At 37.0% G+C, this 21,503-nt stretch overlaps 1 protein-coding gene across 4 annotated transcripts in view; it reads left to right on the forward strand.

Annotated features, from left to right (window-relative positions):
- Positions 1–10,648, forward strand: part of TMEM245 (transmembrane protein 245) — a 76,125-nt gene extending 65,477 nt beyond the window's left edge. For all 4 annotated transcript variants that reach the window (XM_061449080.1, XM_061449082.1, XM_061449081.1 and 1 more), the window contains 4 exons: positions 3,286–3,386; positions 4,756–4,930; positions 7,466–7,660; positions 8,614–10,648. In XM_061449080.1, the coding sequence (XP_061305064.1) occupies positions 3,286–3,386; positions 4,756–4,930; positions 7,466–7,660; positions 8,614–8,659 (517 nt within the window). In that variant the 3' untranslated portion in view covers positions 8,660–10,648. The remainder of the gene's footprint in view (positions 1–3,285; positions 3,387–4,755; positions 4,931–7,465; positions 7,661–8,613) is intronic.
- The last annotated feature ends 10,855 nt before the right edge of the window (positions 10,649–21,503 follow it).

Raw genomic sequence — 21,503 nt, forward strand, 5'->3', positions numbered from 1 at the left:
GTAGTAGAGAGCTGAGCTGGTTAGTTAAAACTAACCCAGCAAAAAACAATTATTAGGTGAATTCATTGTAAATAACATCATGGCATGTAAAGGAGATCATGCTGTCAGGTCGCAGAGGAAGGGTGATCTGAGGCAGAAATGAATGCTCAAGAACAGGGGAATGGGAGAGCTCTTTTCTTGTGGCAGTTTTGAATTAACCTGATTTGAAATAAATTGTGAAACTGTGCTGTGAAGTTTGGAACACACTGCGTTTGCCCTTATATGTTGAACCCTCTACTTTTAAGATGTAAGGGTTTTATTCTAGGTGATCTTAAGGTCCTTTCCAACCCTAACTATAATGATTCCCTACTATATGATTCTGTGATTCTATGATTTTCAAAAGAAGTTGAATGGAGTTGCTTACAGCATCAATTCAAATTAGTTAGCTCTGTATACAGGAAGACTTTGCAACAAGGATGTGGTACAATCCTTGTGATGTCTACTTAGAGAACATGGGAGAATAACAAACATGACTTGTGTAAAGAAGGTGACAAAAAAGTGAAATTGTCTTTTCTAATAGAATTTTTGGCCTAGAGTGTTCCTGTTACCAGACTTGTCTTTTAATTGGACTGTAAACTGCTGTGTGGCTTGTGAAGTGTTTTGTAGGGTATTTAGGGAAACGTTAATTTTTGCAAACATTTCCAAAGATAAATACCACTTTTGACTAGTTTTTACTCTAATGCCTATTCAGCAGCCAGGGTCAATATGCCTTCATTATAAATTTCGCATAGTAACCAGTAACTCTCTTCTGAACTTATGATATGCTTACTCTAATCTTTCTGGAAACTCCAGTTCTTATCATTTAAGCCCATATGCTTTGCTTTTCTCCATTGCTCTAGAGAACAGAGAGATGCAGAAAATCAGATTAACTCTGAGGTCAAAAAATGAATACTGTAAGTTGAAGAGCTCCTTTCACCTGGGCTTCTTGCAGCATTGGGTTGGAATTTTTGAAATTTCACTGTGTTGCTGATGATGAACAGACCTTGCCTGCAGACTCTGTGAAGTGAACCTGAATTCAGGTAGACACAGATGAATGTAAACTTCAGTAGGAGCAGAGGGGAAGCTGTAGACTTTTTATGGGAGATCAGTAAAGAGGGGAAAAAATCCACTAAAACTCACAAAACCCATAAAATGAAGAGGTGGTGCTTTCCCTTTTGAAATCCACAGGAAAATTCCCTAGCTCCTCAATGAAGTAGAAAGAAATTTAACAACAAAAAATACTTAGGCCAGCTATGCCGAAACATTTGGCAATTTTACAGAAGTTTCTTAATTTTTAACCTGAATAGTGTGAAGTATGACCCTTGTCCTCTTTTGTTGTTTTATTATTTTATTTATACGCTTTTCAAAGCTTAGTAAAATGGAATATGTATGTGTAAGTATGCCTTACACCAAAGTGCTCATAAATTACACATTTGCAGATGACAGTTCCTGCAGGTAAAGTGTTTCATCCAGATACAGTGCCAAAGTGAGATGTGAGCAGCAATTGGATTTTCTGATTTCTGGAACATACAATTACTCTTGTATATACCAGGAAGCTGCATGTATGCCAATAATGTATTAAGAGATGGAATGAATTTACTGTCATAATTGCCCCAGGAAGGTCTCCATTTTACAGAGGGTAATAAATTCATTTAGCATTTGCACTAGCATACTACATCATCTTGAAGATGCAGAGTAGCGGAAGCATGCTGTTGATGAAAGTTCTGGTTAGTGTTTTCAGTCTGGAGACTTTAAGGGATGGTTCTTAATTTTTTTCCTACAGAAGTAACAAACATGAGTCTTCAGAGACTTAAGGGAGTTCTCTTGGGCCACACTCGCCACAAATTAGAATCCCCTGTGCTTTTTTTTTTCTGGCTAGTTGGAATAGACAGAGAAAAGTGCAGAGGGGCGGAAAATTATGTTAGGTATATCCTCCTCACTTCTGCTTGACCACTGGCACCTCACAGCTGCTCAGCGCTGTGTAATGCCTTCTCCTTCCAGCTTACTAGTTGTTTGTGCTAGATGCAAGGAGCTAGAGAGGTGCTGTACTGTTCTACGTCTTTCAGAGGTACATGCTTTTTTGCTATTGAAATATTTTATGTATCAACTTGCAGAATGACATCAAACCAGGCCATCCCTGATGGTTCATGATGAATTTTTTTGTTGCTCACTTAGTGCATCTGTAAGGAGTAATGGTCTTAACAGTGTAAAATTTTCTTACAAGTTGCATGACTACAGCAGCAAAAGACATGGCAGAACTTGAATTTAAAATTGACTAAAATTCAGCTAAGGATAAAAAAAAATGATACTTGTCAGAAATGAAATGTGAAAACTGTAAATTAGGCAATTTTGGATGTTTTCTTATGAATGAGAGACAGTTTTGCAGTTATACCCTAACATAGTTAAATTCACAGCAATTTTCTCTGGCTGTTGGTATCTTTTTTTTGGGGTTGTTGTCTTTCTTTTGGTTACCATAATGAGACTGTCTTCCCTTCTTTTATAGTCTCTGGGGGAAAATCTAAAATAACTGATTAAGTCTTTCCTGTAATTGTAGATACGTATTTTAATTTCAGGTGAAGCTGATGCTTCATTTACCTGCCTCAAGCCAGAGGCCTGTTTCACCTCCTGTATGCTGATGTGTAGTTTTGGGGCATTCTCATAGAAGTTGTTAAGACCCTGTTAATTTAACTGCAGTAGAGAAAACATCTTTATGGGAAATATAAAGAGATACTTAAGGACAGGTTTATATATTTTAAGGGTATAACATATAAGGATATGTTTATATATTTCTGACAACTGAGATGTATTTGTGCCACAGTTCCTGTTTTTTTTTGATAGGAAGAAGATTTACTCAAAAATGTACATTTAATGCTTCTTTCTAACAAATTGTTCTGGATATGCTCGGGTTTTTTTCTCTTTTTGGTTTTGTTTTGAAAGGACCTGACAAGTCACATTAAAGTGTTGGAAACTTGGTGTCAACAATGAAGAGTTTCAGAAATTGAGATACCTTCTTTATAGTGCAAAGGGATTTCTATGGGACAGGTCTAAGATCTAAGAGACCAACAAGGCCGTGGAAGTTGGCTTGACAAAAGCATAAGGGTTTAGTGGGAGCAAACGTGTCTTTAGTGCAGCAGAAGTTATTTGTGTCAGCTGTGTTATTTGTGGCATTAATGGCTTTGCAATTTTCAAAACCAGCTTGTGTGTATCTTTATAGTTCTAGAATCTTATTGCCAATAGAATTTAACAGAGTTTCTTTGATTGTTTTAGAGGTGTGTTTGATGCTTCCCTCAAAATGGCTGGGTTCTATGGACTCTACACTTGGCTGACTCACACTATATTTGGGATTAACATAGTCTTCATACCATCTGGTAAGAATTTGAACAATTATAATTATTTTTAGATAATATGATTACATACATATTGTACAAGATAAGTGTGATTAAATATTGCTGATAAGATTAGCCTTGAAGTTATTTTTAGGAGTAGCCATGTGCAGAGTGAAGTTCCTGATTGCTATCCTACCCCTGTGCCTTGCCTTTTTCTGTTTTCACAGCACGTCCCCTACCAGCTATTTTACTTCTGTCTGTTCCTTTTGCAGGATGTAATTCTTCCTTCTGTTCAGTCCAAGTCTTTCCAGGTTTTAACTTCATTCTGCATGTCTTGTTTTTTGTTTCTTCTGTAGTAGACAGGTGCTGATTTTTCAAGATGCCTAAATTCAGGAGGACATGGTATCATGAAAATGCATTATGGAGGCATGCTGCTTATTCTCAGTACTGTTGCCTGACTGTATCATCAGCCTCTGGTTTTCTTTTGTTCTTTAATCTTAGGTTTAGAAATGGCTGAACAGTTTTCAGTGAAAAATCTTCTCTGTTCCTCTTTTGCTTTTCTTCCACTAAAAATAATCTAATAATAGTAAATTTGAAATGCTGTAGCTTTGTGTACAAGGGAACAAGAAGGAAAGTCATAAAGCAACAAAACCCGGGATAATAAGAAATGGCTCTGTTAGAAAGTGCAACTACTTAAAGGCATTGGTTGTCGTTATACCTACTTAGAAGGCAACTGTTCTTTTTTTTCAGCTACATATGAAATCTTAGAAGTTTTTGCTTTCTGGTTAATGAGACCAAAAAAGAGGAAAAACCTCTTAATTATTTATGTTATGTTCATTCCTGTTGCATTAAATTAGAATGACAGCAGTACAGCATCACTTTAGATTTCAACAGGTATTTGTATAATTTATATGTTTAGAAGGGCATACTCCTGTGTGTACACATGTGTATACAGAAATACGTGTCATGGATTTTATATTTGTGTGGTTTTTCGCAGTCCTACCTGCATTATTATGGTTGAATGCAGGAGATGTGGTAAGTACAAGGAGACTTTTGCTTGTATGTTTTCTTGCACACAGTTGATAATTTGTAACTGTATAAAAGTTTGAAATGTGTATGACTGGTATAGCTGTCATTTTTTCTGAATTGGTGCCCCTTTTGGAAGTAACTCCTTATGACTGGCAGTTGGTAAAGCTTTTTGGTACGGGGAATAGCATAATTTTCTTTTTTTCCTTAAACAACAGCTATAAAATACCAAGAGATTTACGCAGCACTCCTTCAGTATCTTACTTACAACAGTTGATAGAAGTGGGACTACCAGTGTGGCAAAAGCATCAGAATTTAACTATAAATGTGTTTGTGAAATATGTTTCTCTGTTTTTTTTCTCACCTTTGCTTCTGTGTGCTCTAGCATTAGCAGCAATCCTTGGAGCAGTGCCGTTTCTGGGGACATACTGGGCAGCCGTCCCTGCAGTCCTAGATTTGTGGCTTGTGCAAGGACAGGGATGCAAAGCCATTTTACTCTTGGTTTTTCACCTCTTGCCAACCTACTTTGTAGATACAGCAATTTATTCAGATATATCAGGGTAAGTACATTGGAGGCTTTTTAAAGTTACTTTTGTAAAAATGATTAATGATTATCGACACTTTAATTTCTGAAATATGCAGACGGTGTCTCCAAGCATAGGAATCACCATATAGTAAGAAGTCTTTCTTCCTAAGTGCCTTTACTTTGCCAGACCTCTTTTCTGTGGACTTTGTCACTTGAAGTTGTGAACTTGTTCTCAAAGTCAGCAAAATCAACTGCTTTGGTTGGCAAAGTAATTCTAAGAATGCCTTCGAAATTTATCTAGTCATTGACTAAAGGTGTGCAGTATTTCCTTTAACTCACCTATTGCCAGATGATGCTGCAGAACAAACAAGAAGTTCATGAGCTAATTAGAGACCTGAGAAAAAACACTTCAGTTTTTCAGACTGGATTGTGAGGATTTGTTTGAAACCAGCATTTGTGTTGTGTCGCCACACCCCAGTGTAAGAGGCTATTGGTTATGGATTGATATTTAAATGTGTTGGGACAGATAAAATTGCAAAACTGGAGACAGGCTTCTACAGAGACAGAAGCCAGTGCCGTTTTCCTGTTGTGGGATGTAGGCACGGATTGCTTGAAAAATCTTCCTAGGTGTTTGGCTGCCTCTATTGACATGAAATGTCTCCTGGTTTCAGCTTTTGAGATTGTGCACAGAAAAACAAACTCCAGACTGTGCAGAGCAACACATGTTCACAGCCATGTACAGAATAGATAGAAAGTTGTACTCCTCTAGTTACTGCTTCAGCCTTGATCATCAGAAACAATTCTGGTAAACTGAATTGAGGATTTTGTGGTCCATACTTAGTTATATGCCAGTACTAGTCCTGGCAAATGATTTGTGCTGATTTTTATTACAGTAATGTAGAATAAGGACACTAAGTGCTTCAGTTCTGTGTTGTTAGAAACTAGTATTTTTGTTCACGAGATATGATTACACTGAACAGAGAGACCTAATGATAATATGTACAATATTAATACTTATTTTCATTGGCTATGACACTAGTTCTTTTGCATGAATTAAAGCTAACGGATGAAGTATAATCAAATTAGGGCTTTTTTTCCGACAGTAAATTGTAGGTACATTTTAGACTAGTAGCTATTTAACCAGATAATAATTCTTATTATTATTAGAATACATTTTTTGACTGTAGGGGATGCAGGCTCTGTTTACTGTCCAGAAAATACATGTGGCAGGAATAGATTTTCTGACAGTGGAGCAAAATTGTATTTTTCTCATTAAACAGAACAGTAAGCATCATGCTGTCTTGCAGATTAGATTAAATATATTTTAAATAGCTATAATTAGGTTATGCGGGGTTTTCCAAATGCATTAAACTTATACTGTAGTCCTATTTCATTGGGTGATCTGTTTAGTTTAGCAAACTAGCCAGAAGAATGTTTAAACTGATGCAAAGGCTGGGTAAAGTTTAGAAACGAATCATGTGTCTACTGCTGGAGAAATCGGTCCCCTCAGAAAAACAATCTGGCATTACCAGTAGGTTAAATTGGATCTAGGTAAGGTATGATTGAGGTGTATATGATGTTACAAGTCTCATTCCGCACACAATTGCAATGAAGGCAAAGACTGCCAGTGTGGGAGTTGAATAGAAGTCAGGACCATAGTAGGAATCTGGCTGAGACTGCTGTAGCTCTATACTAGCTGGTATTTTCACTCCATTACACTCAGAATTTAGAGCAAGCTCCTGAAAATTGGGTGCTAAATTTCAACTGTACCTTTTCTTATATAATTCCATATTAGCATAATTAGTTTAACTATAAAGATTAAGCATGATGAGCAGGTTTTGTGTAACTGCTCTTGATAGGATTCATGTGGCACATCCGAACTGGTAACATGGAAAAGAACAGTGCATGGCTTACTTGCTGCCATAATAGCTCATACCAAAAGCTCCAGTGGCCCCAGCTTTCCAGTAAATATGTTCATAAAAATCTGGGTTTGTTTTTCATCTGAAAACATTAAAAGCCTAATGATAACAAACAGTCTGAGAGGGTGTTTTATAACAAAATGAGAAGACATGACTATGTATTTAAAGAATGTATGCTCACTGCTCTTTGAAAGGTGCAATGCAAGTTGCCATCATAGTGTAAATTAATGTGTTTTCTCAGGGGCGTTCATAGTGCATGTTTCTAGCTGTCTTTAACAATTCTTGACCATAAGGCATGAACAGTCTTTGTAATCATCATCTTTCCATTTTCGAAATGGAAATGTTTTTGCCATTAAGTCCTTCAGACATTCTTCAGCAGATGTCTATAAAGTAGCTGCTGCATTGTGGATATTTACCAGCATTATGTGCTACAATGCACTGTTTGATCTGTTGTGCAAATAGGACACAGAATACAGCTGGGAATATTTGTGCTATTAGTCAAACAGCAGATAAGTGAAACTACGGTATCTATAGCTAGCTGTGTAGTTTTCTAAGCTTAATAAAATTTTGTGATTAATTCACATTTCATAATTGAGAGTATTGTTTGTTGTTCTTAATTTAATTCTGTTCTTTTTGCGCCATCATTCCAGAGGTGGCCATCCTTACCTGACAGGTCTTGCAGTAGCTGGTGGAGCATACTACCTGGGGCTGGAAGGAGCTATCATAGGACCAATTCTACTTTGTATACTTGTGGTTGCTTCCAACATATATAGCGCCATGTTGGTGAGTCCAACAAATTCAGTGCCCACTCCATCACAATCAGCGTGGCCATTACAGATTTACCGGTAAGTTACAAAATGTGTTACATGTATGTGTTACGTTTTTACATGGGTCAGCATATGTCCACATAGGTAAAGAGAGTGTGTGCCTGAGTTTTATATATGAGCGTGCATATACATGTACATGCCTGTTGAAGTATTTGGAGAGGATTCATCTATCCCATATTCTAGAAATAAAAATTATGGTAAAGTAAAATACTCACTGGAACTTGTAAACCTGAAATGTTTGTTTAATGTCACTCAGCTTCTTATGGAACTCTCTTTCAAAAAGTTCAGGAGATAACAGAACATCCTTTTTTCTGTGTAAAACTGTTCTGAATGGCTATCTAGTAGTTAGTACTCATTGTTATTATTAAGAGGTCTGCCTATAAATACTGCATTTTTTTGTTACTGTACAATACTGTAAAATCTAAATAAGCATACTTGAATTTAACAAATGAGATAATATTATATTGCATTATTCTATTAAAAGTATGGTCTTGATTAATCTCTTTATTGAAATTACCAAATGTGGAATATGGAAGTATATCTTTAAACTACAGTTAAGGAATGGGCTGAATAAACTCCTAGTTGAATAATTATAGTTGGAATTCATATTGTGAAGTTATTAATGACAGTAGCCATTTTAGTGTCTCTACTGTCTTGTTCAATTACATAGGTTAGCTCATTATACATACATCTTAAAGAGGTTTCTGTGCTTGTCAAAAATGATCCTTTGCTTTATTCACATGAATAATGTTGTCATCTTTCATATGAGTAACTTAAGAGGAAAAATACTAATTGGACCTATCTGTAGTCTCTGACTTGTAGAATTTATGTTCCAAGATTGCATAGATAGACCTTCCCAAAGTACACAGAAAAAATTGCATGTGTATTTGATTCCTGTTTAATTTCTAGGAAACTAGATCAGATCACTGAACGGATTTATTTTATTTTTTCTTTATCCTCCCTCCCCCCAGGTCATCTAGAGGGAGTCCTGAAGAGATTAAAATGGCTGCAGAGTGATGAAGGTGCTGTGCTGCATCTCTTCAGCATGAGAGAATCACTGTCTTCTGTCTGGAGTACCCAACAGTCATGGCCTTCTGTCCCTTTCCAGCTGTGCCTAGGGGCAGCTCACAGGGAAGCACAGCAGCAGAGCTTGGGCTTTAACAGAAAGTACTACTTAAACTTCTTGAGCTGGCCTTATGTTATTGTGCACTTTGCCTCCTCAGGAGAGAATGTCTACTTCCCATGGCTTTGTATACCAACACACAGTTCAGCTGCCTTGTTGAACGCCTCAAAGACTTTTGTCTTCATAAAAAGAATAGTTAAGAGGACAGGTATATCCACTGGAGTAGTAATCTTGTCTGCAAAAATGACTAACTTGGCTTTTATTTATTGGGCTATTTGTGTTATTAAATTGTAGTAGCTTTAAAGAAAGCTGATTCCAAAATAATTTATTTTCAGTTAATCTGGTGGCAAAAAAAGGTATAAACCACTATTGATAAATAAAAGTAGAGTATAATTATTTGCTGCTCCTCTCTTTAGAGGCTTTGACCATCATCTGTAACTCATAATAACACTATACACACTGAAATTTAATATTGTTAGAGGCTGATATTTCTAATGTTTTCCTGAAATTAGTAGACATGCAAATTGTTAAATGTGAGTTTTCCTCATATTGCAATAGGAAGACTTATTTAAATGGTTTGAATCTTTTCCTTATTTGCAGTGAAATCTGTTGTATTTTGCTGTTTACCCACCATCCCAATGGAGTCATCTGGTCAGCTAAACTTAATCAAAGACCTTAAATGTTTCAGGCAGGGGTAATGTACCTCATCTGTTCATCTGGAAGTCACATCTGCTTCCAATAATAGGAAGAAGTTGAATGGGGATTGTTGAATGTTGGTTTTGAAGTTCTGTGGCAGAGTTCAAACTTTTCAAACAAATTTATTTCCAAAGAGGAAGGGGAAAGAGCATGAATTTTGGTTTAGTTTAGTTTGAGTTGTTTTTTTTTTCCCCCTGTAGGCCCCTAGCCAAATATCATGATAAGATATATCTTATATATTAAGACAAATCTCAATAATAAATGGAGTTCTTAAAGTCCTGAAATGGTGTGTTACCTAGGTCACAGCATCAAACTCCTCTAGTGCTTTTCTTTCATATGTAATTTTGCTTAAATTGCAGTTTTAGACGTTTAAGGCCTGTTGTATTGATTGTTGAAAGACTTTGACACAATGGATCTTTATAAATGTGTCCTTCCTATAAATAGGAAGTAGGGGGTTTGGTAGAAATTTCATACTTGAACAGCTTTTCCACAAATACAGTGAGGGCCATGGGTACAAAGTAGCAGACACACATGCTTAACCAAAGAACCGCCTTCCAGTTTTAGTAATGTCTTTTCAATTTATGTCAGAGTTTGACTGATAAAAGAGTTATACAAGATCCAGGCAAGTCTTGCATTTATTGTTGATGGTAATGCAGCTGTTGGAGCAAAAATCTGTTCTTATCTAGGGATAAGGATGTCTAAGATATGTGAACAAACAGCTCTTGATAATGTGGGTGTTTGTTTTAATTGAGTTGCAGAAGTGCTGGTAGATTTGGAAGGCTCTTATTTTAATGATATTGCATGTATTTTTCATTATTTCTGAAAATACATTGCCATAGAAAGGAATTGGACAGTACTCTGATACTTCCTAAGCAAGGAAGGGCTGCTATAGGTTTGCAATAAACAGGCTGCCTATTAAGACACAAACAGCCAACTCCTACAGTTCTCAAAATTAACTGCTGCAGTTTCGCTGATGAAATTTTATGCTTAAATGAGGGGTTTTGAGTATGATGATTTTACACCTGCAAACTTGCAGGTATGCGTTCGGATGACAGACTCAGGCTTAATTTAGTGGTTTGACTCAAGTCATTGAAATATGTAAACATACCATTTAATACTTTAAATTCTGAAAGACCTACACATCAATTCCAGCTAACTGAATAGGAAGGATATATTGCTTGAACTAAGTAACTGTCCGGTGCTTATTTATTTCCTTGGTTTTGTGGCTTATGTAGAATCTTCAATGAAACGCATTCTTATGATTGCTGCTGGCTAGGATGGAGGATGACAAAGAACCCAAGGGTGTCCCTAAGTATTTCTGCAACGTTCTAGCCAGCCTGAATACTGTGATACTTGGGAAACTTCTTTGTTATATTACTTCTTCGTAGTTCACAGTTTTGCACTGAAATGTTGTGTTCTCACTGTAGCTTCTTGTAGACAACATTTAAAGAAGATTACTAGCAAGAAATATGCATCTTTAATGTATTTCCAGTTTTCCATTGCTCCGCTTTGCTCACTGGTCAAGACATTTGTATTGTCCACGTTTGCTATCCTAGTTATGTCTGAGACAATCTTTCAGATTGCTATAGTACTCAATATAGTAATTTAAGAATGTCATCTTAAAGCATTCTTTTGTTTGTTTTTAAATTTTCTTATTGTCCCTCCCACTTCACCTGACCTCCTTAAATCAAAGAAGGGTCTCTGCTGCGAAAACTTAAAATGGCATTTCAGACACAGCTTTAGTAATGGCAAATCAGTAAAATCAGCTGAGAAGATATGTTCTTGTTATGAAATGTGCCTTTCCCAACATAAAGAGAAACCATTTTGTATAGAGAATTTGTATCTGATGTAGTCTTGTTAGTTTTCCCTCCTTTGCCATGAGGCTTTATATTGACACTTCCTGTTTCAAATTCTGCTAAGTTTTGCCATGAAGAGCCATCCATAGTACAGTCTTTCTCAGTAAATGTAGCTTAAGGAGCTCATGCCATGTGCCATGCCTGGTGGAGGAACTGATTGTATGGTTCAGTGGTGGTACAGTAACAGTATACTGTCATAAAGAAGAAACAAAACCACCAATTATACCTTCTTAGAATATGAAATATTCATTGGCTTTTGCCATGCTTTAAGAAAACCCCCAAACAAAAAACCCAAACCCCACAAAATCCTATCTTATGAAAAAGCATGCCTTGATTATTTAAGGGTTTAAGTGTGTAATTACCAGTAGAAATGGAAGAACTTGTCCTTGCATATTTAACAATCTGTATTCTTTTCTGAAAAGACTTAGCATCTTTAAGAACAGTTTAGTTTAGATCTTCACAGATTAATGTGAAAATAATCAAACCAGTCGTTTTGACTTGCGGTCATTGTAGCATGCCAGTTCCTGGTTATGTTGCTTCACCTGCAAAAGCAACCAGCAGCTCTGCGGCATAAGCTTTTAGATGGCTTGTGGGTTTAAAAAAAAAAAAGGATGGGAAACTCCTCATATCCCCTTTTCTGCAGTGGTATTACAGTTTTCTTAGGAGAGACCATCTTGTCATTGTGCTTAAAGGCAAGAAGTTGGTGGCCTTCAGCTTTACTGTAAAGAATCATTCCAGGAGCAGGTATTTACTTGTATTTAGTATATTTAGTATTCCATTTGAACAAAACTAATTTGAACAAAACCAATTAGAATTCAGAAGGGAATGCTTGTGGTAAACCAAGACAGTGTGGTCTTACGGTACTGTGAAATACAACTGTGATGGTTTTTATCGTTGTCTTTTAGCAAATCAGTCTTCTTGCAAGCAGTGGAGTGCCAAAGGGCTAGTGGTAACTGCCTCGTGTGCTGAGTCAAAGTTCACCCTTCCCCCCCTTCCTGTACCGTAATTGAATGTTCCTGTGCTATAGCAGAACCAGCAGAAGTGCATGTGTGCCATTTTACAGCCCAGCATGTTAACTTTGGGTCACTGCAAATGCTGGCTTAATTGCATACATGAAGCAACAAACTATAATGGGTGAGAATCTGGCACACATTATTTTTGCCAGCATAACTGCAGTATGGTAACTTTCAGCACAAATGCTCCACGACCAGTTGGGAGCAGTAATGGCTTATTTTGAAGACTGCTTTTTAAAAAAAAATAAAGTTTAACATTATGCGTACAACACACATTTTTTCATAAATTGATACCCACATACCTAATAACAGAGACAACAGTCAGATACTTTCATGTACAATGGTATGTATTTGCAGCTCATCTAGGGTACATGTAGGCTTGATGATTTCATTGACTGTGGCTTCTCTTGAAAACTTTGGGGAGAAGATATGTATAATTTGTCAGTGATTACTAGATTAGGAAATCCTTAATCTGTTTAATTAAAATAATAAAAAAGCATTGTGTAGGAAAATTGGATGCTATCTCCAGTATTGTACTTTGTGGGTATCAGTGTAACTTCTGAAACAGGTGTATGGCTGCCGCGTTAAATGTTTGTTTTCAGAAAGCCTAAAAATACAAAAGTGGGTAAAATTGTTCCCCAGTGAAAGCCGTAGCAGTATTGTTGTGCTTCTGATCCCTATACTGGTGACAGAATATTGCAGAGTGCTGCCTTCCCATATGGACCTCATAGATTAAGGGTGGGAAAATACCATTATTCTACTGACTTTGTAGCTTTGTATCAGGGGTAGAAGATGGTCCCATAACTGCCTTTATTCACACATTCTGTTCATGTTTTCGTGGCTTAAGTTTGTCACTGCAGAGAGCACCACCTTTGTGGACACTACATCTGAAAACAGCCACAACCTCCTTTAGAAGGTGCTGAAAGGTGTTAGAATTGGAGTTAGTATTCATTATGTCCAATAGTGGAGGTAGCATTCTTCTTCTAGAGATGCAGTTGTTTTCCTTGAAGTTTTCAGTTTTACAGGAGAAAATTGATTTCCCAGTTGAATAACGTTTATTGAGTGACAGCTGACATCTCGTAAATTCATGGATGCATCATTTTTATAAACTGTCTTGGCTTGTATTTCAAAGGGTTTCCCCATACCATTATTTCTTACACTTTTTGTAAAGTGTACTTTGGCAATTCTCTTCTCATTTATATTTATACAAAACTAGAATTGACTGTTAACAAACAGTCAGAAATGATGAGCATATCCAGGGATTCTACATTAGGTCTGTAAATGTATATATTGATATACAGCATTACATAAATATGAGCAATCTCTAGCCTATTCGGACAACTGAAATTTTGTTTTATCTTCTTTTAAGATATCTGAGAACAAAATAGTGCCTGTATATAGTGAAAACAAGCAACATTTTTCTTAATGGATACGTGATAAAGGTTGGGGGAAGCAAATCAAATATTGGTAAGGTGACTTGAACTGTTGTAGTTAATACAAAGTTGGGAAAAGCTGTTGTTACGTGTAGTAGTACATTGCTAAGTGATTACTCTTCCTGGAAGTATTTGCACACATCTGCTAAAGAGCTGCCAAAATTTATGGGTCATGAAATTATTCTTTATGGGTCATTATTCTTTTAAGCTCTTCCACACCTAGTCTAGTATTCTGTTTCAAATCTGTTTTAATGCAAGTATATGAGAGTATTGCTTCATCCTCTGTTGGGATGGATTCCAGGACCTGAAAAGCATGCTTTGAATGTCCATACTGAAATGGTACGTCCAGTTCAGGAAGGAATTGCTAATTGGCAAGTAAATGCATCTTTGATGGACTTGGATAAACGTAATTCACGTTGCATTGAATTGGAGATTATTCTTTGAATATAGCACTGATGATACCAAAGCTAGAGTTGGGTTAGAAGCAAAGTATGTCTGCTTGCAGCAGGAAGCATTTGTAAGCTCATAAAGACAGAGTGAGTGCTCTAAAATCCACATATATCAGAAGAATTTTCATCATGATGGTGTGAAGCAAAAAGGTTAATTTCTTTTCCTAGACTCAATTTTTGTCACTTGACTGTTACATACAATGATCCAATGAGGACCTAAAGTCAGAGTAACTTTTTATGATATTGGAGTAGATCGAATGCAAGAGGAATCAGAAAGCCAAAAAGCAGCCACAGAACAAAAGTTCACAAAGCTTAAAAACTGACATCCAGGCCATAAAGGTAGGGGTTGGGGGGACTTAAAATCCACATTTTGGGTCCCTTTCTGCCAGTCTCTGCTGGAAACTGAAGCTTTTTCAGGAAGTATCAGTAAAAAATATTTTTGTGGTGTTTATAACTTCCTGGCTGTGTTCATCAATGTTTTCAGTTTCTAACATCTGTCATCACTGGTATGTTCTGCAAGCATACAATTTGTTCAGATTTGTTACCTTTAAAACGAGTTTTCTATGCTTCAATGATTGTTGGAAACCAACTTTTTATACTAATAGTTAGGTGTTTGCCTATACAGATACATATATATGTTAACTGGTGTTTGATGTTTTGTTCATAATAATAGAGAAGGTTTTTTCCCTTTGGTAAATCTCACCAAACCAAATCCAAAGAAAGCTTTGACACCACGTCCTAAGACTGGCTAGACCCTACTCAAACCCAGCAGCAGATCTTTTGCATTACAGAGCGTGGGTTGTTCTAAAGCGTGCATTCCAACCCAGGACCTGTGGGAATCTGGAGCAGTAACTTCCACTGTTTGTTGACACAAATTTTGTTTTAAATTGTACATGTGATATATCTTCAGAGTGGAACTGTGTTCAAAATTGGTGTTATCATAATTAGTTTTGGTATGGTACCTGGTTTTGCATGTATAATATTGAAAATATAACCCCTGTGTCCATCTGTGGCAGGAAAAAACGTGTGAGTTAAAATTGAGAAGTGCTTGTGTGGACTGCAGAGGTATTTAAACTAAATAATTTTGATTGTATGCACAGTCCTCTTCCTAATAAAAACATTTTTTTGTAGCAGGTCTGAGAAGCTTTTAACTTAATATTGTATTCACACGGCAGTCCTTTGTAAGCACAGAATGTTTAATATATTTTGAAATAAAATGCTGTTAATGTAAAGAAAACTGGCTTTAATTTGAATGATGGGATCTTTTGAATGAACCGCAAAGGCTGCAGCTAATCTGGTGAAATAACAGGTTTGCTGCAGACAAAGTACAAATGTGTGTGTAACTTACTTCCCTGAGAGAAGCTGTTTCCCACCGGGTAAGGAAGGGCATGGGCCTCAACAGTAATTATAGTTCAGCTGACATCTGGCTACTGGCTACACTGCCTGCAGGACCACAGCCATGCATTCATACCCTGCAAAAGCTTACTTGAGGCAGCTGTAGGTAATTCAAGTTACTTCCATTATGGGTTACTCTCTGAAATGGAAATGCTTGTTTAGTGTGTGAGCATAATTTTAGATCGTTCTATTGACTATAAAGCAAAAGTGATCAAATCCTCCCTGCATGAATGCTCACACCTTTTGAGAGATAAATGGCTGATGTTCAGCTTTTCCTCCCTCTCACTGTTCTATGACCAGGCTCATCGCCTTGAAATGATTCATACAGCACAGTCAATTTTAGCTAACATACCTTTCATTCTCCAAAGGGATCAAACCTTGCTTAGTGCATCCATGCTGGGGGAGGTTCAGCAATTAATGCCAGTAGCATAATTTTTTTTTTCTTTTTAAACTTTTTTTCTTTTAAAATTTCTCCGTATCAGGCAATCTTGGTCTTCCAAGATGCTCAGAATTCCTCTAAAGTTGGAACCAAAGTAAATGCATTTGCGATGAGACAGCTCAAAGCACGTGTGCTTCTGTGAGAACTCCTTTGCTCTCATTTGGGTGGTTTAGTGGTTTTAATGTGCAGATACAGTGTTTTTATTAATAGAAAATGGGTAGTTGTTCAGCACCCACAGCAGATAAAGCTTTATAAGGATGTAGCACCAGTGAAGCCTGTTTGCTCAGTCTCAACTATTTCTTCAGGAGGTTGCATGTACAATGTAGATCATTAATATTTAGGGGGTGGAAGGGTACAAAAGGGTTACTGGGAGATACACAGGCAAAAAATGTACTGAAAGAATTACACTACCTATGTATTTTGAGCATGACGAGAGATCTAATTTAAAAGATAATTGTTTCATTGTAAGATATCATGACTTCCAGACTACAAATTTATTCTTTGGGGAATTCATTTGACTTGTTAATCTAAGCAAAGGTGTTTCTGGTACAGATACTTATTCTGTAGTAGATTTTTTTTGAGATTAATTTCTTTATCTTCCTGATGGCCTTCTTTTAAAAAGAAATAAACCTTACAACTCTCCTTTAGTCTCAGAGCGGAGTCAACTTTGACTGCTCGGGGCTGCAGTGTTTGTTAAACTCCTTTGTCGCTTTTGAGGAGTCACTTTGTCACTGAATATATGTAAGACACTAAAGGCCTTACACCTCCATTCTCTCCTCAGTTCTGCTTGCTGCAATTTGTTTAGCGTGTTAAAATATCTTGCTGGCAAAAGGGTGGTGAAAGCCCCTCCATCAGATGGTTTCTGCTGTTAACATTTAAAATGTGAAGAGAAATCTGTGGCAAGTAGCTGGTTTCTACTTGCAAGATAAATCTGTCAGGTTTTTGGAACTGGTAGAAACTAAAACCGGAAGAGTAGTCTTTACCATAGATTACATTTCTTCACGTATTCTGAAATAATTATTGTTGCATGTGTTATAAATTGGAACAAAGTTTTATTTTAGTTTGGTTTCTGATCTTTTTAAAATTCTCCAGATGAGCAGTTAACGCATGACTTCCCTCTCCCTGTTGGGTGAGGCCAAAGCCAACAACTGCTGTAGTAAATGCCATGTCTGCCTATATCAAAATGCACTCTCTTGTATGCTTATGGATGTTTATGTGTACGTACAGTCAAAAGTATACAGTTCAGGTGCATTTGTTTTGAGTAGATTGATGATGTAAGAGACAGTTTTATGAAGCTCCAGGCCTGGGCAGTTAGCTGTGGAGATGTCTGCTTTGTAAGGTTGGAATGTCTTCCTAGACAGTGACTACATACAGCCAATGCCTTTTGTCTGGAAAAAACAGAAATTTTCACTGAAACCAAAGATTCCTTTCAATTGTTTTTATTCTTACCGCTTCAGAAGACTGTAGTGATACAATTAAGTTTTGCTTTTTAATTAAACAGCTCTGAAAAGTAATATTTGGTAAGATCATTTATTTTTAATCTCATGATCAGTAAAGTCCCTTGTTCACAAGGCAATTGCAGTCTTTTGGCTTTGCCACTCACAAAAATAGCAATTGGCTTTTTGAGAAAAAAAAATACCCTAGACATTCAAGTGTATCTAGTTGACAGAAATCTGCTCACACAGTGAATGATATCAAAGAAAGTAGTATGAAAAATGAAAGCAGTTCAAAAGAACACTGAGATGGTATCTCATGCTGCAGTATAGAATTTCATGCTGCAACTGAAATACATAATGTAATCCTAACATATCAAATGTAAAATGAATTGAGCTTCCAAATGAAACATTAAGTTTATTCTTACCTTTGACTGTAGGATATTGAAATCCTTTGACATGGCTTTGTATGAAATAATGAATACCTTTCTTCTACCATCCTATATCAGGGCTGCTCCAAGTGAATCACTCTTCACAAGGAAGTTCACATTTCCTATCATAGCATGTAGTTCCTTTCTTTTTTTTTACTTCATATGAGGTAATCTTTGAAATTACTGTATTAATGCTGTTATTTGTGCTGTGATAGATCCTAACAGCTTCTTGGAGGACCTCGTTCCACTCTCCTGATGATCTGAGCGTGCTCACTGGGAAGCATTTTGGTCGGGTTGGTGTGTGGAAGATGGCTTAAGGAAGGCACAAAAAATGCATTTAACAGGTGCCCAGTGGTAGGAAACAGTGAATTCATGGCTCTGCTCAACACAAGAGGGGTGTATTTCTTTCTGAAAGTTACACCCAGCCACAAGGGTTACTGATTTACTGGTGGCAGTGGACTGCACAGCCTCATTTAGGGCTGAAACTGCCTGTCTTAAACAGGCAACTCCCCTAAGCAAGCAAAGCCCCTACTGTGTGGGGTAGGGTTTGTGGAGTTTTCTTTCTTGTAGACCTAGAACAGTGCACACACTTGTGTTCTTGACTTAGATAACTAGAACAGGCTGTTTGCTTTCATTTTGCCTTTCTTACCAGAAGCTATTTTTTTTTTAATAATTAAAAATAAAACCAAAATTACATTGGGCAAACACCTGCTTTTGTTTACTTCAGAAGATGAACAGCAGAGAAAAGCCCATTGTGATAAAACTTAACCTTTGATGATTTCATAATCTGTTGGTAAGTATCTTTCACATGAAGTTGTCTGACAGGTTTTAGGGAAACTCACACATGGCCTTGGCTGGCTTGAATTAAGGCCTTTTCTCTTTTTTTAATGCGGGAAAAGGTTGAATGTAAAACCTTTGCATGACCTTCCAGAGCGCATCCTTTTTGAAGCACTGCTGTTGCTGACCACAAAGTGATTGCTCTAAGAACTGGAGAGAGGTTCGGTTGCAAGTTTTGTGTCTTAATCTGTGTCTCTAGTTTTCAGAAGAGAAAGATTCATTGTAATGGCTGTGAATGTAGCTGGGCTTCTTTAGAAAAGACATACATGGGTAATTTGGGCTTGCTTGAAATTTAGCAGTTTCTTAGGGCATTCACCCTTATGCTGGTGAATTAAATTTGCTGCCCCCAGTCTGGGATTACAGATTGAAAGGCTAAGAGCATTCAATATGAAGATACAGAATTGAATCTTCAATTTGATTTAGAAATGAATGAGTACCGAACGGCACAAACAGGTTAATAATCACCTGATTAACAAGAAGCACTGTAGCAAAGAAGTATTTCCATGTAATTCTCTACTGCCTCTGTTTTACCAACACAGGTAACTGGCCTGTTGTAGTTAAAATCATTAATCTTTTCTAAGATAGCATAGTCAATGAGTTGTAACGATGTTTATGTGTATAATTACTATTTAAGGGAGACTTTGTCCAGGTAGGTTTATCAAACTAGGACTATTTTCAAGAACTGACCTACCCTTAGTAGCTTTAGAGCTCGAATTAATGGTGGCAAAGCCAGAAGATGGCAGCCCTGGCAGCCAGAACCATCCCAGGGATGTTGGTATAGGACTGATGAGAGGAAGGGTTTATAGGCTAAATGTCAAGATAACATGTGTCCAAGGCTTAGCATTTCCCAAATAGTGTCCACATGCAGGTCATGGGTCTGTGGATTTCCGAAAATAGGGCAAAAGATTTAAGTCATGCTGACTGATAGTTAAAGGGTAACTTTATCTTATGTTAGCTGTTTGGGAGTTTGCTGCAGTACTTTGTGCCAAGAGCGGTATTGGTCTTGCAGTGAGAACAGTATGATGTTCCAAGAGAACTGTGTTACTGTTATCAGATTTTGCTTAAATGTGGTGCATTCCAAAAAACCAGCTTGTACAATTCAGAAAGGGAATCTAGATCTGATTTTTATCAAAGGAAATAGTTGCTTAGATCCCTGTCAAAGAAGGGGTCTATAAAAAGTCATCTTTCCCTGAGGTGTTCTGGAACTTTTTCTTAGTCATGACATTCAGTTCTACTCATTTCAATTCAACTGGGTAGAAAACCACGGCTTCCTGCTCAAATGTCTGAGTAAAAGCCTATAAGCAGAATCCATCCCCATCAGGAGGCAGCAATGTCAGACTTTCTTTAGATAGATTTTTTTTTTTCCTTTCAGCTTAATAATCTGCAGAATTTTTCAAAGAAATTCTGTTCAGTGAAGAGCAAGGCTGCTGGCTTTCATCAGATGCTGGTTTTGCTGTATCCTTTTAAGACCTGAGACAGTGGCAGGGGAATTCAGAAGCTTACACACTAGGAATGTCAAGTATTTTCTTGTATGCTTCTCGGTGATCTGTAACTGACGTGTAATAAGTTATTTCTTTGCTTTATGAAATACAGTTAGCAGATAGTTGTAGCTAGACCGTCATTGCTGTACTATTGCAATCATTTTAGTGGTGGTTATTCTACTCCCAGTTTTTGATACATCCTGACAAATTATAAGATGCCTCTATGCTGTAAAGTCAATTTCTTTGTGGAAATTTAAACTAAAGATGTTTTTGTCTCAAGGATGAAATAGATTTGGTTTTTCTCTTTTGACTATTGCCAATTATTGCAAATTGATGAAGTCCTATAAATTCTCCTAGCCAAATTTATCTGAGAAAGCATGAATCGTATGGGTTCCTAATAAAACTGTGGAGATGGCAATTAATCTGACCTCTGCCTGCCATCACCACTGGTTTACAAGCATTAGAAAGCTTGCCTTCAAAGCACTTCTGCTCTCTTATGAGAGCAAATGAATGTCCTGTGGTGACAGTCTTCCAATATATCTAATTTTCTGGTCAGAGTGAGCTACCTTGCACTGGTAGTTATTAAGCAGCTAAACAGAGACTTCTCAGTGCACTTTCAAATGTTACTTTCTTTATCTCTCAGGAATACACACTTGAAGAAAATTGTTTGAAGGTTAAGTTCTTCCAGCTGGGAAAAACCCTTCGTATCTGTGGCCACAGAGCAAAGACACTCACTTCTTCCTAGATACAGCAGCTTATTTCTACAGTTATGTCCTATCCTTCGAATTAGAAGAGTTCTGAATGTTCTTAAGAATTAAATAAAACATGAAAAATCATTCCCTAGCTAAACAGAAGCATTCCCTTGATAAAGGGGATTCCTGGGTTCTGGGCAGTCATGCACACAGCAGGTCTTAGCGAAGGAAATACTTCCATTTATATGGACCGTGAAGAATTTTGTTGATCTGGTAGGCTCCTGTGAGAGCTGATAAACACCGTGTCAAAATAACATCAAGATTGAGAAATTGGTAACACACAGAAGTGAAAACTTAGATTATAAACTAGTCAAGTGCCTGCAGAAAGCATAAATGAGAATACTTGTTCTAGACAGCATTGCAGTATGTTCCTGTGAAAAACTGTTCTTGGTCTGTCACAGTATTGCTGATGTATATCAAGATAGGAAGAAAAATTGTAATTATTTGAAGGTTAAATGTAATAAGCCTCAGCATTTGCAATGACAAGTAGGAAATCCTCAGAAATCTTGGTTACTTGTCAAAC

The sequence above is a fragment of the Pezoporus flaviventris genome, unplaced genomic scaffold (genome assembly GCF_033815535.1).
Source record: "Pezoporus flaviventris isolate CSIRO_AGI_PZ_B2104156 unplaced genomic scaffold, CSIRO_AGI_Pfla_v1 ptg000007l, whole genome shotgun sequence".
Classification (NCBI taxonomy): Eukaryota; Metazoa; Chordata; class Aves; order Psittaciformes; family Psittacidae; genus Pezoporus; species Pezoporus flaviventris.